At 36.0% G+C, this 14,893-nt stretch overlaps 1 protein-coding gene across 1 annotated transcript; it reads left to right on the forward strand.

Annotated features, from left to right (window-relative positions):
• The first annotated feature begins 1,533 nt into the window (after window positions 1-1,533).
• Window positions 1,534-14,406, forward strand: DEK (DEK proto-oncogene). Its single transcript, XM_009573221.1, has 7 exons — window positions 1,534-1,676; window positions 3,386-3,487; window positions 3,995-4,104; window positions 6,831-6,925; window positions 9,677-9,797; window positions 10,973-11,155; window positions 14,230-14,406. The coding sequence occupies exons 1-7, from the start codon at window positions 1,541-1,543 to the stop codon at window positions 14,404-14,406; spliced, it is 924 nt and encodes a 307-aa protein (XP_009571516.1). The 5' UTR covers window positions 1,534-1,540.
• The last annotated feature ends 487 nt before the right edge of the window (window positions 14,407-14,893 follow it).

Raw genomic sequence — 14,893 nt, forward strand, 5'->3', positions numbered from 1 at the left:
GCCCTTCTCTTCGGCCGCCGGCTCCTCTGGGCGCTACCCGTCGTCGTCGCTTTCCCCGGCCTCTGGCTGGCAAGTCGGGAAGGGGACAGGTGGCGAGTCGGTGTCTGAGAAGTCGTGGACGAGGGTGGGAGGTGCTGTTGTACACGAGTATCCTTCTCGGGGCGGCTTGCGAGATACCCGCTCCCGGCTGAAAATACCCTCGACTTAAGTCTTCCTAAAGGCGTATCCCAGTACCCTTTTTCCCTAAGCAAGTCGTCCTCACGGACCTGGTTGCTGAAAAGCTAAAAAGTCTCTTACTTTCCTATTCCCCTTCTGCTCCCATTGGAAGGGGAAGGAAAGACAACATGTAGTACTTCCCTTGGTTTTTCACTTATGCGGCCAAGTAAAATTCAGTGTGTGATATCATGAACAAGTCGGATTATTTTTCTGCGTCAAATGAAATACTGGTAGTAATATCCTGAAAGAGATTTCCCCCCGCCCCAGTGATTTAGCAAAGAGCAGTAAACTTTCTTTTTCCCCTGACTATTGGTAATACAGCTCATGTTTTTTCTGTCATTTGGAGTGCTGCTGTCCTCTGGCACCTGCTGATATTGTATATAAGCAGTTGATTTCATTGTTGTTTATTGAGTCTGACCTCTTGCAGATAATATTGGCTTTAATATCGGAAGAAGAAAATGGTTAATCATGTGATATTTTTTCCACAAGGGCTTATACAACTGATGCTGTATTTTGTTCCAGATCTGTAAACAGTGAAAGATTTTGAAAGCTAGGATTTTTCTAAAATGAACAGATACGGTTATCTTCCTTTGTTAGATAGACATTCTCTCTCAGTAGGGAAATGGTACTCACCAAAGTGAGATATTTTACTTTCAAAGTTAACGTTTAAGCCACTTCAAATACTACGAAAAGACTCCTCTTAAATATGCTAAGTATGAAATGTCTATTTTTTGTTGTAGATCTGCAGATTAAAAACAAAAAGCATTTTCAAGCCCTAAGATGTTGCAGCTATTTAAATTCAGTGTTCATTTTTTCCAAATTGCTCATAACTTTTATTTTTTTTATTTTTCTCTTCCTGTTTCCCATCTAACTATGTAGGTTGTTTAACTTATTAGGAGACTTGTATGCATAGTTAACCGTGATCAGAAATAACTATTTGGTTTATAATATGGTGCACTAAAATTGTGATATCTTAAAACATTACAGTTCTTAATAGATAACAGCATCAGCTGCTTTGAGTGGGTGTTTCCAAATGCTTCACAAAGCAAGCTTGAAGACTTGTGTGTGGAAAGAACTGATAACCTTTTAAACTGTTCTTAACCAGGCTAGTTGTAGAATGGATGGCAACTCCTCCTGAAAAATTTTATGTACTGTGTGTATGCAGAATACTTTAGTGTCTTAAAGAATATGAACAATCACAATACGAGCACTATGACATTACTTCTACCATACAAGAAGATTTTTTTGTAGAGTAGGACTCCTGTATTTTTCATGTATAATGCTATATTGATGATGGCTTCTGCTTTTTACAGAATCATACACCATGTCTTCTGTTGTTTCATCAAAAGAAGATACAATGTCATCTGAAAAAGCAGATGAGAAACAACCTGAAACTGAAAACAAAGCTGAGGAAAGTGATGAAGATGAAGAAGAGGAAGAAGAGGAGGAGGAAGAAAAGGGTTCGTGTTTTTCCACAGAATAAGTTGTCCTTATGCCAAGCTTACTGAATGCAGTCTCCTGTGATCTCAGCTAATTGTACAATTATTGTTTAGGAGATTCCATGGTACATCTATCTCATGGGTCATAAATCGCTTCCCAGTAGACTATAACAGGCAACACTACAAACAGCGATACTGATGTTCCTCAGGAAAGACTGAAGGAATTCCCAGCATTCCTATGCCGGTTGTTTTTGTTGTTGTTGTATAAACTACTAGATGACTGTAAGAAGTAGCATCCTTTATCAAATTATTTGTATAAAAATGCATATCCAAAAAAAATCCTTTTTTGCCAGTAACACTCTGAAGTGATCCATGTTTTCAGAAAAAAGAAACTTTAAAAATCTGTGCTTTGGAAACAATACAGATGTCTTTGCTTAACCACTGTGAATTAATTTACTGGGTACCAAAATTTAATTACATTGGAGGGGGAATATTCCATTTGACTAATTTTATCGATAAAAATCATGGTGATGTAGGATGAGCAAGCAAGGCAGGTTTTGTGTTGTGGCATGTAATCGAAGAGGCTAGCCAAGGACTATAAGATGTGATGAAGGAACTACTATGCAAAAATGTTAATTTCCATTGTGAAATCTCTAGGCACCTGTTTTACAAATGAAAGCATCCATGGAAATGGAGCTGCAGTATGGCACAGTGAAAACTAAGTCACTGATGGTCTTGGATTCTTAAAAGAGCTGAAGTTTGTCTTTAGGAAAGGCAATAGAAAGAAAAGAGATTATGCTGTTTGGGAAACTAGAGTAATTAGAATTAGATTTTTAGAAACAACTGTTTCTTGTGTACATACAAGTATGTTTTGCTCTGTTTTCATCAGATACATACCCAGTTTTTATTATGTTCATACAGATTTTGAAGCTGCTTTCAGATGTTAAAGCCAGGATAGCCCATCTGTTCAACGCTAAGGATAGTTTGATAGTCAAGTATTTTAGTAGGAAATGTTTAGGTGAAGCTTTGGGTTTTTCTCCTGACATGGTATCACTAAAGTAGTGCTGTGCAATGTATAAAACAATCTAAATGTATTCATTACTAAGTAATTCTGAGAATTACTGGGAATAGTATTCTTGTAGTATTCGTGACACTCATATTGTGCCCTGCAGAGTGCCGCACTGGGTAGCCCTGTGACGTGTTGTACAGTCCCACTGTGCTTGTACTGCTGCCTCTCCTGCTGATACGTGTGGGTCCCCCAGTCCAGTAGTGGGAAGGGAAAGTGTCTGCAGCCATGCTGGACTCTCCCTTTGCCTGTCTGGTGGTAGTGTTGTCCCTGAGAGAGCTAAAGTGGGCTGGGGCGTCCCAGAAGGAGACTATGCAAACAATGTCAGTTCTGTAGCTCAGAAAGGCAGTGAAGGGAGGGAAGGATGGGTTTCTGAAAATGCATAGTGCTGCAATCTCCATCGTGGGGTGAAGTTCCTTTTAAGAAATGCCCAGTCGTGTCTTCAAGGTTAAGTTGGATGCAGGATTGTGGTTAAGAACTAGAGGCTCCAATATACAGCTCCGTAGAATCCCATTGACCTATTAGCCAAAGGTTTGAAAGTGTCATAGTACCTGGTTACATCATTATCCCTTTTTGGTTTGCCATTTCAAAGATTCAGTGTTGTATTGCCTGTCATTGCTCATGTAATGAAAGATACTGTGTTTAAGGAAGCTGTCTTTTGCAGAAAAGAGTCTCATTGTTGAAGGAAAAAGGGAGAAAAAGAAGGTAGACCGACTGACCATGCAAGTGTCCTCGTTGCAAAAGGAACCTTTTACAATTACACCAGGTAAGCTTGTCCTTTCACATAAGAATTGTGAGTGTTGGTAATGATAATGAAACCTCTTAAATGATCAGATTATTAATTTGTTGTAGATGAGACCTGACTTAAGAGTCATGATCCATTTTAAAATATAAGGCTATTACAATTATCTGAAAACCCTCTTTTATTCTGTCGCATCAATTTAAACCATAAAAGTTATATAATGTTTAACCGTACCTGGAATAGGATCTTCAGTACTTAGCCACCACTAACAAAGGCAGGAGCAGCCAGAATAAAAAGAAATGCCAAGTCCTTGTACTCTGGTCTAGGTAGTATCAAGTAAGGAAGATAAAGAGACTGTCAGGATGCCTAATTGATAGGAAAAGGCCTGCTTAATGTTTGACCTATTATGATGTCTGATGCTATTCTGAAATAACTTCTTTGCTTTTTTAAACAACAGTAGATATTTGAAGTTATAAACACATAGGTAAATATGAATGTGGTGAATTGCATCATTGATTTTAACTGTTTCAGGAAAAGGACAAAAACTCTGTGAAATTGAAAGGATACAATTCTTTCTGAGTAAAAAGAAGACAGATGAACTTAGGAACCTGCACAAACTCCTCTACAACAGGCCAGGCACTGTAAGAACTTAAAGTCAATCTTGTATATCTATTAATTCTCATGCATAGTGAAAATGTTTGTAGTATAGTTTTTTACATTTGCACATACGGATCTACTTCTTAAGTGTCATTTATTACAAACTACTTAAAAACTGAATATTACAGGACCAGCTGAGCAAGCCCATAATTTCTCTAATTTCTATAAACTACTCTCCCTATAAAAATGCTATGGAAAGGCATACTGAATCATAAATCTACTTGAATATAGATTTTTTTTTTAAAAAATGATTTTTTTTTTAATGGGGGAGGGGTGGTTTACTTTATGAGGATGAGTTGGAAATAACTTATGGTTCACATGCTAAATGCTGCTGACATGCGCCTTACAGTCAAAATACTCCATGTAGTTATTTTGTTCAACATAGCTTTTTTGTAGTACTTCTATTTCTTTTATGTTGGAAACCTGTTAATGGGTTTTAATACATTGCTACTTACCTAGTCATTTTCTCCTTTAGTTTGCCCAAAGCAGTAGAAAGTAAAACTACATTATATGTAAAATCTTAATAGTGATTTTTGTTACATTTATCTAAGACAATTAAAATATTAGTCAAAAACTGACATGCTCGCTTTTGTATTTAAGGGTGAAACTTAAAGAAAATATAATAGGAAACCTTTATTGGAGCCCTTTATGTATCAGTGACCATGCCTTAAATTTCAGAGTAAATATGACCCGTTTTCCTTACTAATTGAGATAAAATGGATGTAGAGAAATTAAGGCAGATTAAATTTTTCTGTTTCAATACACTTACAATATTTATAGGAATTTGTTTTTAATCTCTCTGTATTTTGGAAACTTGGAACAGCTAGCACAGAAACCAGAAACTGAATAGTACTAGTACAGATGCATGCTAGCTGTAACATCTCTGCTGCTGCAAATGCAGTGCTTGTTTAAATGGCAAAGAAATATCTGTTGCCTCAAGTATTCAGAAAAAGAACAGTATATATTCATTAAAACCTACTTCTGTGCATTATACTATTTATTCAGTATGGCAGTAAACCAGACTAGAGAATTTCTGACTCAGTGCCTGTAGAATTTTGCAAACTTTTGGATTGTCCTGCAGTAGAATTTAATTGTTTGATAGGAAAGGTACAATTACACAACCATGTAGCTTTCTGATTTAACTAGCTTTACCATGGAAGTTGTCAAACTGCATCTATTTTCCCTTCATGAAACCAGTAACACTTTTCTACCGTCTTTGGGTGGAGGTACTGGGATACCATTACCTCAGAGTTCATCTTTCCCCACTTTAGATTGCAGATCTGAGACATAACTGATTTAAGAGACTGTATTGTTTATTGATTATGCAACACGCTGCTAAGAAACTAACAACTGAATGATACTGTTATTATTGATTATTAAATCAATTACTAATAAATAGTCTAATCACCTAATAGACACACGACTATTCGCAGTTTCACAATTATGTGCAAATGATATAACTGTAAATTGATATTTAACACTCTTAAGTCATACTAATTAGACATAACTGCTACTGAAGTACAGCTCTCACCCTTCCCTCCCACACCACTTATTTGGTTCCAGTTCCACCTCCCTTTGCTCTGCTCTCCAACATTTAGTCTTTTGGACATAGGCTTATTGGAGAGTCCAGCTGGATTGCTGCAGCATCCCAGTGGTTTGAGTCCAAAGATATGAGAATATATTTATTTGCTTCAAAATACATTCAGTTTGGAAATACATCAGTATGGTTTCATCCAAAACTATACTTAATCAAAATTGTTAGGAGCTCAGAATGCTGTTTAATATAGTGAAGATCAGATGTTGTCTTGTATGCACATTCTGTATGTGGTTTGGATCATCGTTAATGTTTTTAATAAAACATACCAATACCATCTGCAAATTTTCTTTAGGTGCTGGACAAAGATAATTACCTTTGGAAAAGGAGCTTGGTTTTGGTAAAATTATAAACTAATGGAGAAACAGCAGGAACAAAATTTGTAGAACTATTGAACGCGAGTTGAAATTATTCTTGATGGTGTATTAAGATCTCAGAAGAATAAAAGATTTGGGGATGTTTTCTAACTTATTTTTTGGTAAAAGGAGATGGAGTGGAAACAAAGAACTTAATATATTTGGGATCTTGATGGGAGCAATTTTCCCATTATAACGGCTGTCATGATGAAAGTTCAACCCTGTTCAGGTTGCAGGTGTAAGGGTAAAAGTTGTAAATTGGGTGGTATGTAAATGCAAAAATTGGTCATGCTAAAGAACAGGTTCAAAAGTACAATCATGGTCCCGTGTACGACTTTAGAAAAGCAAATAAAGCAAATCTGCTTTAGCACATTATATAGTAAAAATAAAATGCACTATTCAATAACAAATTATGTGGTACAAATCATGCAACAGGCTTCACATGGTCATAGTTTGCAAACCTGTAAATAACCATGCAGTACATTCTAGACAAGCTTGGAATGGCAGGTGATTTTACCTGGTAAGTTATTAAAAAGAATTAAAAGTACCAACATCACAAGAACTTAAGTGCTGTAGTTTGGCTGTCGTGAGATAAATAAAGGCATAAACCATGTAGGTTATAAATTAAAGGGTATAACTTTTTGTTAACAGAAAGCTGACTGCTAGAATAGATTTTTCTTGTATGAAAAGTTAACAGATGTAATTGGATGAAATCTTTAAACTACTTGCAATGGAAAGTAATCCGTGTTTTCTGTTCTAGGTTGCTTCTCTAAAGAAGAATGTGGGTCAGTTCAGCGGGTTCCCATTTGAAAAAGGAAGTGACCAATATAAAAAGAAGGAAGAAATGTTAAAAAAGTAATGATCTCTATTACTACTTATCATAGCTTGACTCATGCTATACACACTCCTTTTCATTTTCAAAATTTTACCTCAGATTAAATTTAAGCTTTAAGTTGAGTGGCTGTTTCCTAGAGCTCTATGATCTTTTAAAGAGCTCATTTTGATCACACAAACTGATCTCTTAGGACAACTTGAAATGTATTAAAAAGAGTTAAATTGTGAACATTTTATTCATGATTCCTACAGTCCCGGCTTTAACTATTCCATGCTAACTTGCAGATTCTCCTGCCAAGTGAAAGGAAAGCTTTATTTCCCCAGGGCAAGCATAGTGTTGTGAATACATTGTGCTCTATTCATGGTGCAAACTTGCATCCTTCTATGCCTCAAAACCTTCCTCCTTCAGAATCAAGGCCATTTCTGCTTATCGTATATTAAACATACAGCCTTATTCCTAGAATTGCTTTAGTAACTAGTCTAACAAATCTTTTTTTCTTTCTTTTTTTTTTCTTTTTTACTGTCTCCCCACATAAGCTGCTTCTCTATTAACAGGAGGAGCTGCTGCAGCTTGGTTTTGACTGGACTGAAAGGGTTTAAAGATGCCCTTGCATATTTGTGCAGCTAGTTGTAACAAATGAAAGAACTAATAACTTCTACATAATTGATTTTAAATATTTTTTTTTTAGTGTCATTTTGTTGATAGTGGGAAGGCTTCCAGAATTTGGAATTTGCAAATCTTCCTTCCTCAGATACGCAGTTTTCTAGGAATAGGGTTTGTCAAATACGTGTGAATCTACAAGACAAACTCTGTCTCAGGATGGGAGTTTTGAACATTTCCCACGGGTTTAAAGTATTTTTGCACATTTTTTTCATATTTTCCATATGAAAGACCTGCTAGTTAAGTTTTGTTACTCTTCAGTTTTCAGCAAATATTCTGAAAACTGCTTGCATTGTCACTCATATCAAGGTACTGAGCGCTGTGTGCTTGTGTTAGTGTGGTAAGTTCTGCTGCTCTTCATAGCTATGTATGAAACGCGGCTGATTAGATTATTAATTTATTCTGACTGTATGGTTGATTTCTGCCCACACTGTACGCTTGTACATGATCATGTTTTAACAGCATTGAACAAGATGAACAAAGGACAAAATTTATTTTACAGAATCTTACTGTTCAGGTTATAAACTAAAAAGAATGAGGTTGCTGTGTGGGTTAGAGTTCTTGGATTTTGTAAGTCAAAACTACTTGCTATGGAAGTTACTGACTCAAAACTTGTGTGCACTTGTTTATTCCACACTTGAACTGCATTTTAATACTTAATCCATTATGTTTGCTGTTACCTGCAGCTGTACCTTCAAAGCATTAAAAATATGAAAGGATTTGGGAGGTGATATTTATTCTTTGTATGTATTATTTCTAACCTAAGTTAAAGTACAAGGACAAATTCCATGTGTAACACAAGTAATAAGGCATTTTAGTTAAAGCAGCAATTGAACCATAAAATTCTAAATTCAGTACACAAGGGCTTGAAGGTTTGAAACAGAAACTTTGATGCTATACAGTTTTTAAATCTGTTTACAAATTACGTGGTTTTAACTCTATAGTATTACTGTCTTTGAAAATGTAAGAGACTGATTTTTGATTCTGCAGGAATACCTTCCAAGTATTCTGTGTATCCCCAAAAGCTAAACAGGAAGGCTCTCCGCATGTTAAGATTGCACAAATTTTTTTATAACCTTGTCTAGAAAAATGATTGCAAGATTTGACTTCATCCTTGGAAGGATGGTGGATGAACTATACTTTGAGGCAGGGAGGTGCAGCAAACCAGTTCAGATTTCCTGTTCCCATGCCCTAAAACATGGGAGAACAAAGTTGTTCTGCCCCCTTAAAAGTCTATGAGTTTAAAGGGACAGTCTGAAATTAAATGCTACTTTAGAGAAGTTGCAGGCCACCATGAAATAGTTGCACTGACTTTTTAAATAAACAATGAAAAATAAGTTTTCTTTGACTTTGATTACCAGAAATAGCTATTAAACTTGTGAAAAATGATCAGACAATGAAATCCACTTTTCAGGCAGCATTGCACAAAATGAGTGAAGAGGAAAGCAGAAGCATTTGAAGGGAAGTAACAGGTAGAATAAGTAGGGGTTGTTTTTTTATTGTGGGTGGTTTGGTTTTTGTTTTTTGTTTTTAAATCTCACTAAGCTTGCATTCTGATGTCGTATCCTCACAGGATTTGACTCTTTCTACTTTTTTCAATACCGGTGGGACAAATGATAAAGTGGGACAGTTGGTTCAAGATCCTTTTGGGAGTAAAGGGGGTGGATGTCAGAGTTTCTCTTAACCTTCTATCTTCATCAGAGATACTTCTGTAAAGGGGTAAGGAACCAGAGAAAATAAAGGGAAGCCCCCTCCCCCCTTAGAGTTCAAGTCTTGTACCCACTGGATTTACTTTCCAAGATTGATTCTTTCCAATGTGGTAGATTAGGAGAGATTCTGGGGAAGATTTTTGTATTAAGATTTTGTAACTGTTTTTATATCTCCTAATTTACACACATGCGGATTTGGGAATTTTGTTTTATGTAATATGGTGGTGGTTCTTTGCTTAACTATAGATAAGATTGGAAATGTAATTAAGTGCATATATTCATGTCTATTCTCAGCTTGCAGACGCACACCAGATAGCAGCTTCTAGCAGTCAAATGTTGACCGATTGTTTAGGATGTGAAACTGAATCTTTTTTTTTTTTTTTTCCCCCCCCTCCCCTCCAGATTTAGAAATGCAATGTTGAAAAGTATCTGTGAAGTTCTCGACTTGGAAAGATCAGGAGTTAATAGTGAGCTGGTAACCAGAATCTTAAACTTCTTAATGCACCCAAAATCTTCAGGCAAGGTGAGTTGCAGATTGTTATGCTTGCTTTTATAGCTCTGTTCTGATGAAAAATGCAGCTGTCTCTATTCCTTATTATTTGCTTGTTACCAGCGGTGATACGTTACTGTTCTAACTTCCTGAAGTAGTAATGGCTTCTTGAAAGAGAGAGTAACTCTTCTCCTGCAGGCACCCATAATGAGGTGAGGACTTGGATAGAAACTATATGCTTGCATGCAAGTGCACCCATTATACACTGTTAGCACACAAAAGTGTGTGTGGTCAACACATTAAGCTAATTAGAGATATTCATGCCCAAATACTGTAAATAGCTTCTGCTTTGTGGGTGAATGGAGGGGAATAGACATAATATGTGAGCAGGAAAGAAAAAGAAAAAAAAAAAAAAAAAGGTGTCAGAGCAAGGAAATAAAACATGCAAGGGCAGGAAAATAAGCTGTCAGATGTTACCTGGGTATGCTACAAGTTGACAAGTGTATGTGATCACATTTGGTCATCACAAAATGGAATTTATTGCAAGGAAAACTAGTATATGTTAGTGCACTAGATTCAGCTGCCAAGATTTCTAAACTCTATTATTAACCTTCTTGGACTTTCAGTTTTTAATCTAAAAGCAATACTTAAATAGTTAGACTGTTGCTCAGGAAATTAAATTTATTCCCAGCAAACACCGGTAAGTGATGTGAACAAGGAGTCTGCATGTTGCCTTAGGGACATTGGTACTTGAGTGACAATAAAATGCAGTTTTGCATAAGACATGAGCGAATTCCTGCCTTTAAGTCTTCTGAAGAGTTGTCAGCTAATTTGTTACCAGAAGAAAAAACTTGCCTTTATGGGCTGGGAGGGCACAGGTAGGTAAAAGGTTCCTTCTGGATTGTTCTTTCTTGCTTCCTTTCCCTAACCCCCAACCTTTGAAGATTTGTTTGGTTAGGGGAGTGGAAGGGGTGCTTAGCTTAGAACTGAAATTTCATGTTACTCAGCTCCATCTCTGTAATGAATTTCTGCTTGCCGCAAAATGTCATGGCTTAAGTGTGGTACATAAAAATAGTCCTGATTTTTGTTACCAAGATTTAGAGACCTCTATATTTGTTTACTGTTCTTTCATGTGATTTGAAGGAGTTTATATTTTTAAAATTCACTTTTGTATTCCTACTTGGATAACACATGTCCCTGTCTCTCAGCCGTTGCCAAAGTCCAAAAAAACACCAAGCAAAGGTGGCAAAAAAGAACGCAGTAGCACTGGAACAACAAGAAAAGCAAAACGCACCAAGTGCCCAGAGATCTTGTCAGATGAATCCAGTAGTGAAGAAGATGAAAAGAAGGAAAAGGATGACTCTTCAGAAGAAAAAGAAAGTGAAGATGAGGTAATGAGGTTTGTTTTTTGTTTTTCAACATAGGACTAAAAACATTTGTCTGCAGTTTGTCATTATGTGGTTATCGATTGGTAATTCTTGGAACATACAGAGTTGGAGGGTAAGTGATGTTTAACTGAATGAATCGTTTGAAAGAAAAGGGAACACATCTGCAATTTATGAGCGATTTTCATAATATCTTAGTGCATTAAAGTTAGAGAATCGATAAGAGGCAAAGGTTCTGATTCTTGGATGTATATATGCACCTTATAAAACCATTTGCAATATGGCATTTTGGGGCAGCCAGGATTTCAAACATAACTGCATTTCTTGTATCAGCTTGTGATGACTTTATTAATGTAATTTCATAAAAATTCCCAATGTCTATCTATCTCTTTTTTCTGTGTAGGGTTTGATTGGATACCTAGGACTCAACTTTGAATTCAGTAGAGGTCCCTGGCTGCATTGTTTTTGGATCTTGGTTCCATATTTCTCCTGGATTTTATGTCCTAATCTCTCTTTTAGGGTTCTGTGTGTTGGATCGCAAAGATAAAGTGAGCAACATAGTAAGCAGCCTTACAAAGATCCCTGCAATCTCCAAAGTGTTCTCATCTCACTGTATTTTCTGTTCTCTGTTTTCTTTGAAACTTCTTTTAGCCTTGCGTACTAAGAGGGAAATGAGATGAACTTTGTATTTAAATGCAAAATACCTTTCCCTGTGCATTCCCTTTCAGTCCTGTACTTATTCAGAGAATAGACACAAAACATGGAGGGCCAGTACAAGCATACAGCTGATTTGTGTACAAAGTGTAGACTGATTTGTCCGTATGCATGAAGCCTGGAAAAAAAGAAATGAAAAGGAGCTGCAAGCTCCATCTTATCCTATATTTTGATTTAGATGGGACTGCCTTTTTAGCCTTAATAAGAGCTCTGCAACAAACAGCAGTCGACTGTTGGTGTCGAGGAAATTCTTTATGTGAGCTGTGGAACCTTTGGCTGTAATGTAAGACCATTATTTACTTGGGTTACATTCTGTCTGTTGGAGTGGAAGTGCGACAGGCTGTTAACTAAATAGTCCAAGCCATAGAAAATAGTAACAAAAATCTTTTGTTGAAAGGCCAGTTTATGTGCCTTTAACAGTTTATTTTGTCACTGTCAATTTGATAGGTGTTAGTTTTAATTTTAAAAGATGGTTCAAGGAAATTCCCTATATCTCCATGGAACTAACTTAATTCTTAGTTTGCCTTTTTCTTTCCCCACAAATGGCAAATTGAAAGAGGGCTGAAATACTAAAAGTTAATTTTATATTTGTTCATCTTTTTAGCAATACAGTCTTCCTACTGCGAGGAGGGGAATATTGCTTTCAGAGGCAGGAGTTGTCTTTTAGAAAATTTTTCAAGAACTTAGTTATTTAAAAAAAAAAACAACAATCAACCCACCCCCAAAAAAACCCCAAACAAACAAAAAAAGCTCCAACAAACAAAAAAACCTCACTGCAACTCCATTGATCTAACTGGGTCTTCTTTGCCTTCTTTCAGAAGGTAGGAGTTAGATATGTCTGCCAGGCAATAGCTGAGTAGACTAAAGTCTTTGGAAACCTGAAGTTGACTTGCATGGAGTAAAAACTTATTACAAAAACACCAGTGTGTCAAATTAGTTTGAATATAGGAAATGGTGAAATGGAAAATGTCTGCGTTTGTACAGCTTTAAGATGTCAGCATTAAAAAAAAAAAGTTAGGTTTATGACACCCTTTAACATACTACAGGTGGAAGGATCTAGGCAGCGTATCTGCTTTGCTGCCCCAGCTCTATTGGAATCTTGGGTGTGGAGTGGCTGGAATAGCTTGTCCTCAGAGTTACAAGTCTCTCTTGATTGCAATTCTTTCGTTAAACAATACAAACAAACAACAAGTCTTACAGTTACTAGAAGCAAAAGATATCTGAAATATTTTTGGGTGTTGGGGGAGCATAATTTTATAAAAAACTGAAATGTGAGTGCCGGGTTTAACTTCTGACTTTGCTAAAGCTCCATCACCAGCTACAGAAACTCGAAAGCTGAAAAGTTAGAAATTACAAACATTTATTTAGAAATGGGTGATCCTTGATTCTGAATTTCAACAGTGAAAGTCTTTATCTTTCATTTAACACTGCAGCGTGACTGTAATTATAACTGAGCAAGCCAATATAAATAAATATAATCTGGTTTATTGAATACTAGTTTCATGAGTTGCACCAGGTACTAATGGGAGAAGCAGTTAAAAGTTACATGAACTAGTCTTAATCGTTTAGATGTGATAGTTTGCTCAGTTGACTACACTGCCATTTTGAATATAAATTAGAATTATGAATTTAGTAAATACTGTTAGTTAATTTGTTTTGTTTCATGATGTTCTTTCTCTGAAGTATGGTTTATTCCTGTCGATGTTCCGTGTTTGTTTCTGTGAGGAAAGTTTTCCGCCTTGTCAGAAGTACTATCTAAAGATTTTGTGTGTTAAGTACACATTTAATTTGTGCCAAAAATGCAGTGCACTGGTATGTGTTATACTGTATGTATTTATGTTCTGAATTTCTTCTTTTGATGTTAACTCAATGCAATATTTTTGGGGTTTACTAGTCACAATAACTGGCCAAATTATGGATTAGCTAATGTAGTTCTCCTCAATTAGTGCAAAAAGAATTAGCTGCATGTAGTCTTAGAGAGCTATAGTATCTAGAAGTAATTGAATACAACATACCATGTCCCTTTTTAAAGGAACACCTTAAAAGTTATTTTGTAAGCTAATTATAAGTAATTATGAATGGAAAGCTGTAGCACAACCAAACTATTAGTATCATCAAAAAGTTTTAACTGTTTGAGCTTAAGAGTCCACGTAGAAGGACAATGTGAAATTTTAAAAGAATGTAGGAATACTCTTTGTGGACATATTCCCCTATAGTGTAGGGGTAGAAATTGCTAGTAAAATATAGTAATTAAATTTGCTGATTTAGTTTGTATTGACAGAAAAGATAATTTCCATTGTGGAAAAGGGGTACGGATTGTTTGGGTAGAAACCATCATTTTAATCTTCTGTTTTTCTTCTTTATAGCCCCCTAGAAAAGCATCTAAAAGAGAAAAGTCTAAAAAGATGACTTCCAAAACCAAGAAAGCTGTGAAAGGTGCGAATGTCAAGAAGGCAGATAGCAGCACTACTAAAAAGAATCAGAACAGTTCTAGAAAAGGTAAATGCTTTAAATCTTTCGTCATACGTTGTCTTGTAGCTTAACTGGTATGCTTATTAGAAAGCAAGCTTTTGCACCTAATTGTGAAAGAAAATAAAATTCGGTGAATTGTTGGCTTGCTACTTGATATTTCTTTCCTTGCAACAGTAATGAAAAAAAAAAGTTCTTGGTTTGGGTATACTTTATGTAATTTCTGTTGTGTACATAATATACTTTTTATTTGCACGTAAACTGAAAGTATCAGCTTAGTTCTCCCTTCTACTGGAAGAATGTTAGCAAAATTCTGTTGGTGCCTCTATAGTGAATTCACATGAATCTTATAATTGATCCAGTAGTATATATCTCACTGTGTATGTCTTTTGTTCAGCAGCTTGATGTGTTTTTTGTTAACATAGATACAGGTTCTACATGCGTCCTGTTGCTGTTGGTTTTCTCATATCTGATGATATGCATAAAAGGTATACATACATTGAGTTCCTTAATACTTGTGTAAAGATTGCAGCAGTGCAGGTGGGGACAGCGGTTTCTTTC

The sequence above is a fragment of the Fulmarus glacialis genome, unplaced genomic scaffold (assembly GCF_000690835.1).
Source record: "Fulmarus glacialis isolate BGI_N327 unplaced genomic scaffold, ASM69083v1 Scaffold46442, whole genome shotgun sequence".
NCBI lineage: Eukaryota > Metazoa > Chordata > Aves > Procellariiformes > Procellariidae > Fulmarus > Fulmarus glacialis.

Excerpts from the sequence above, each read along its gene's own strand:
- DEK (XM_009573221.1), top strand. The coding sequence starts at position 1,541 with ATGTCTTCTGTTGTTTCATCAAAAGAAGATACAATGTCATCTGAAAAA. Across the intron at positions 3,488-3,994 it reads ACCTTTTACAATTACACCAG|GAAAAGGACAAAAACTCTGT; the intron begins GTAAGCTTGTCC and ends TAACTGTTTCAG. Across the intron at positions 4,105-6,830 it reads TCTACAACAGGCCAGGCACT|GTTGCTTCTCTAAAGAAGAA; the intron begins GTAAGAACTTAA and ends TTTCTGTTCTAG.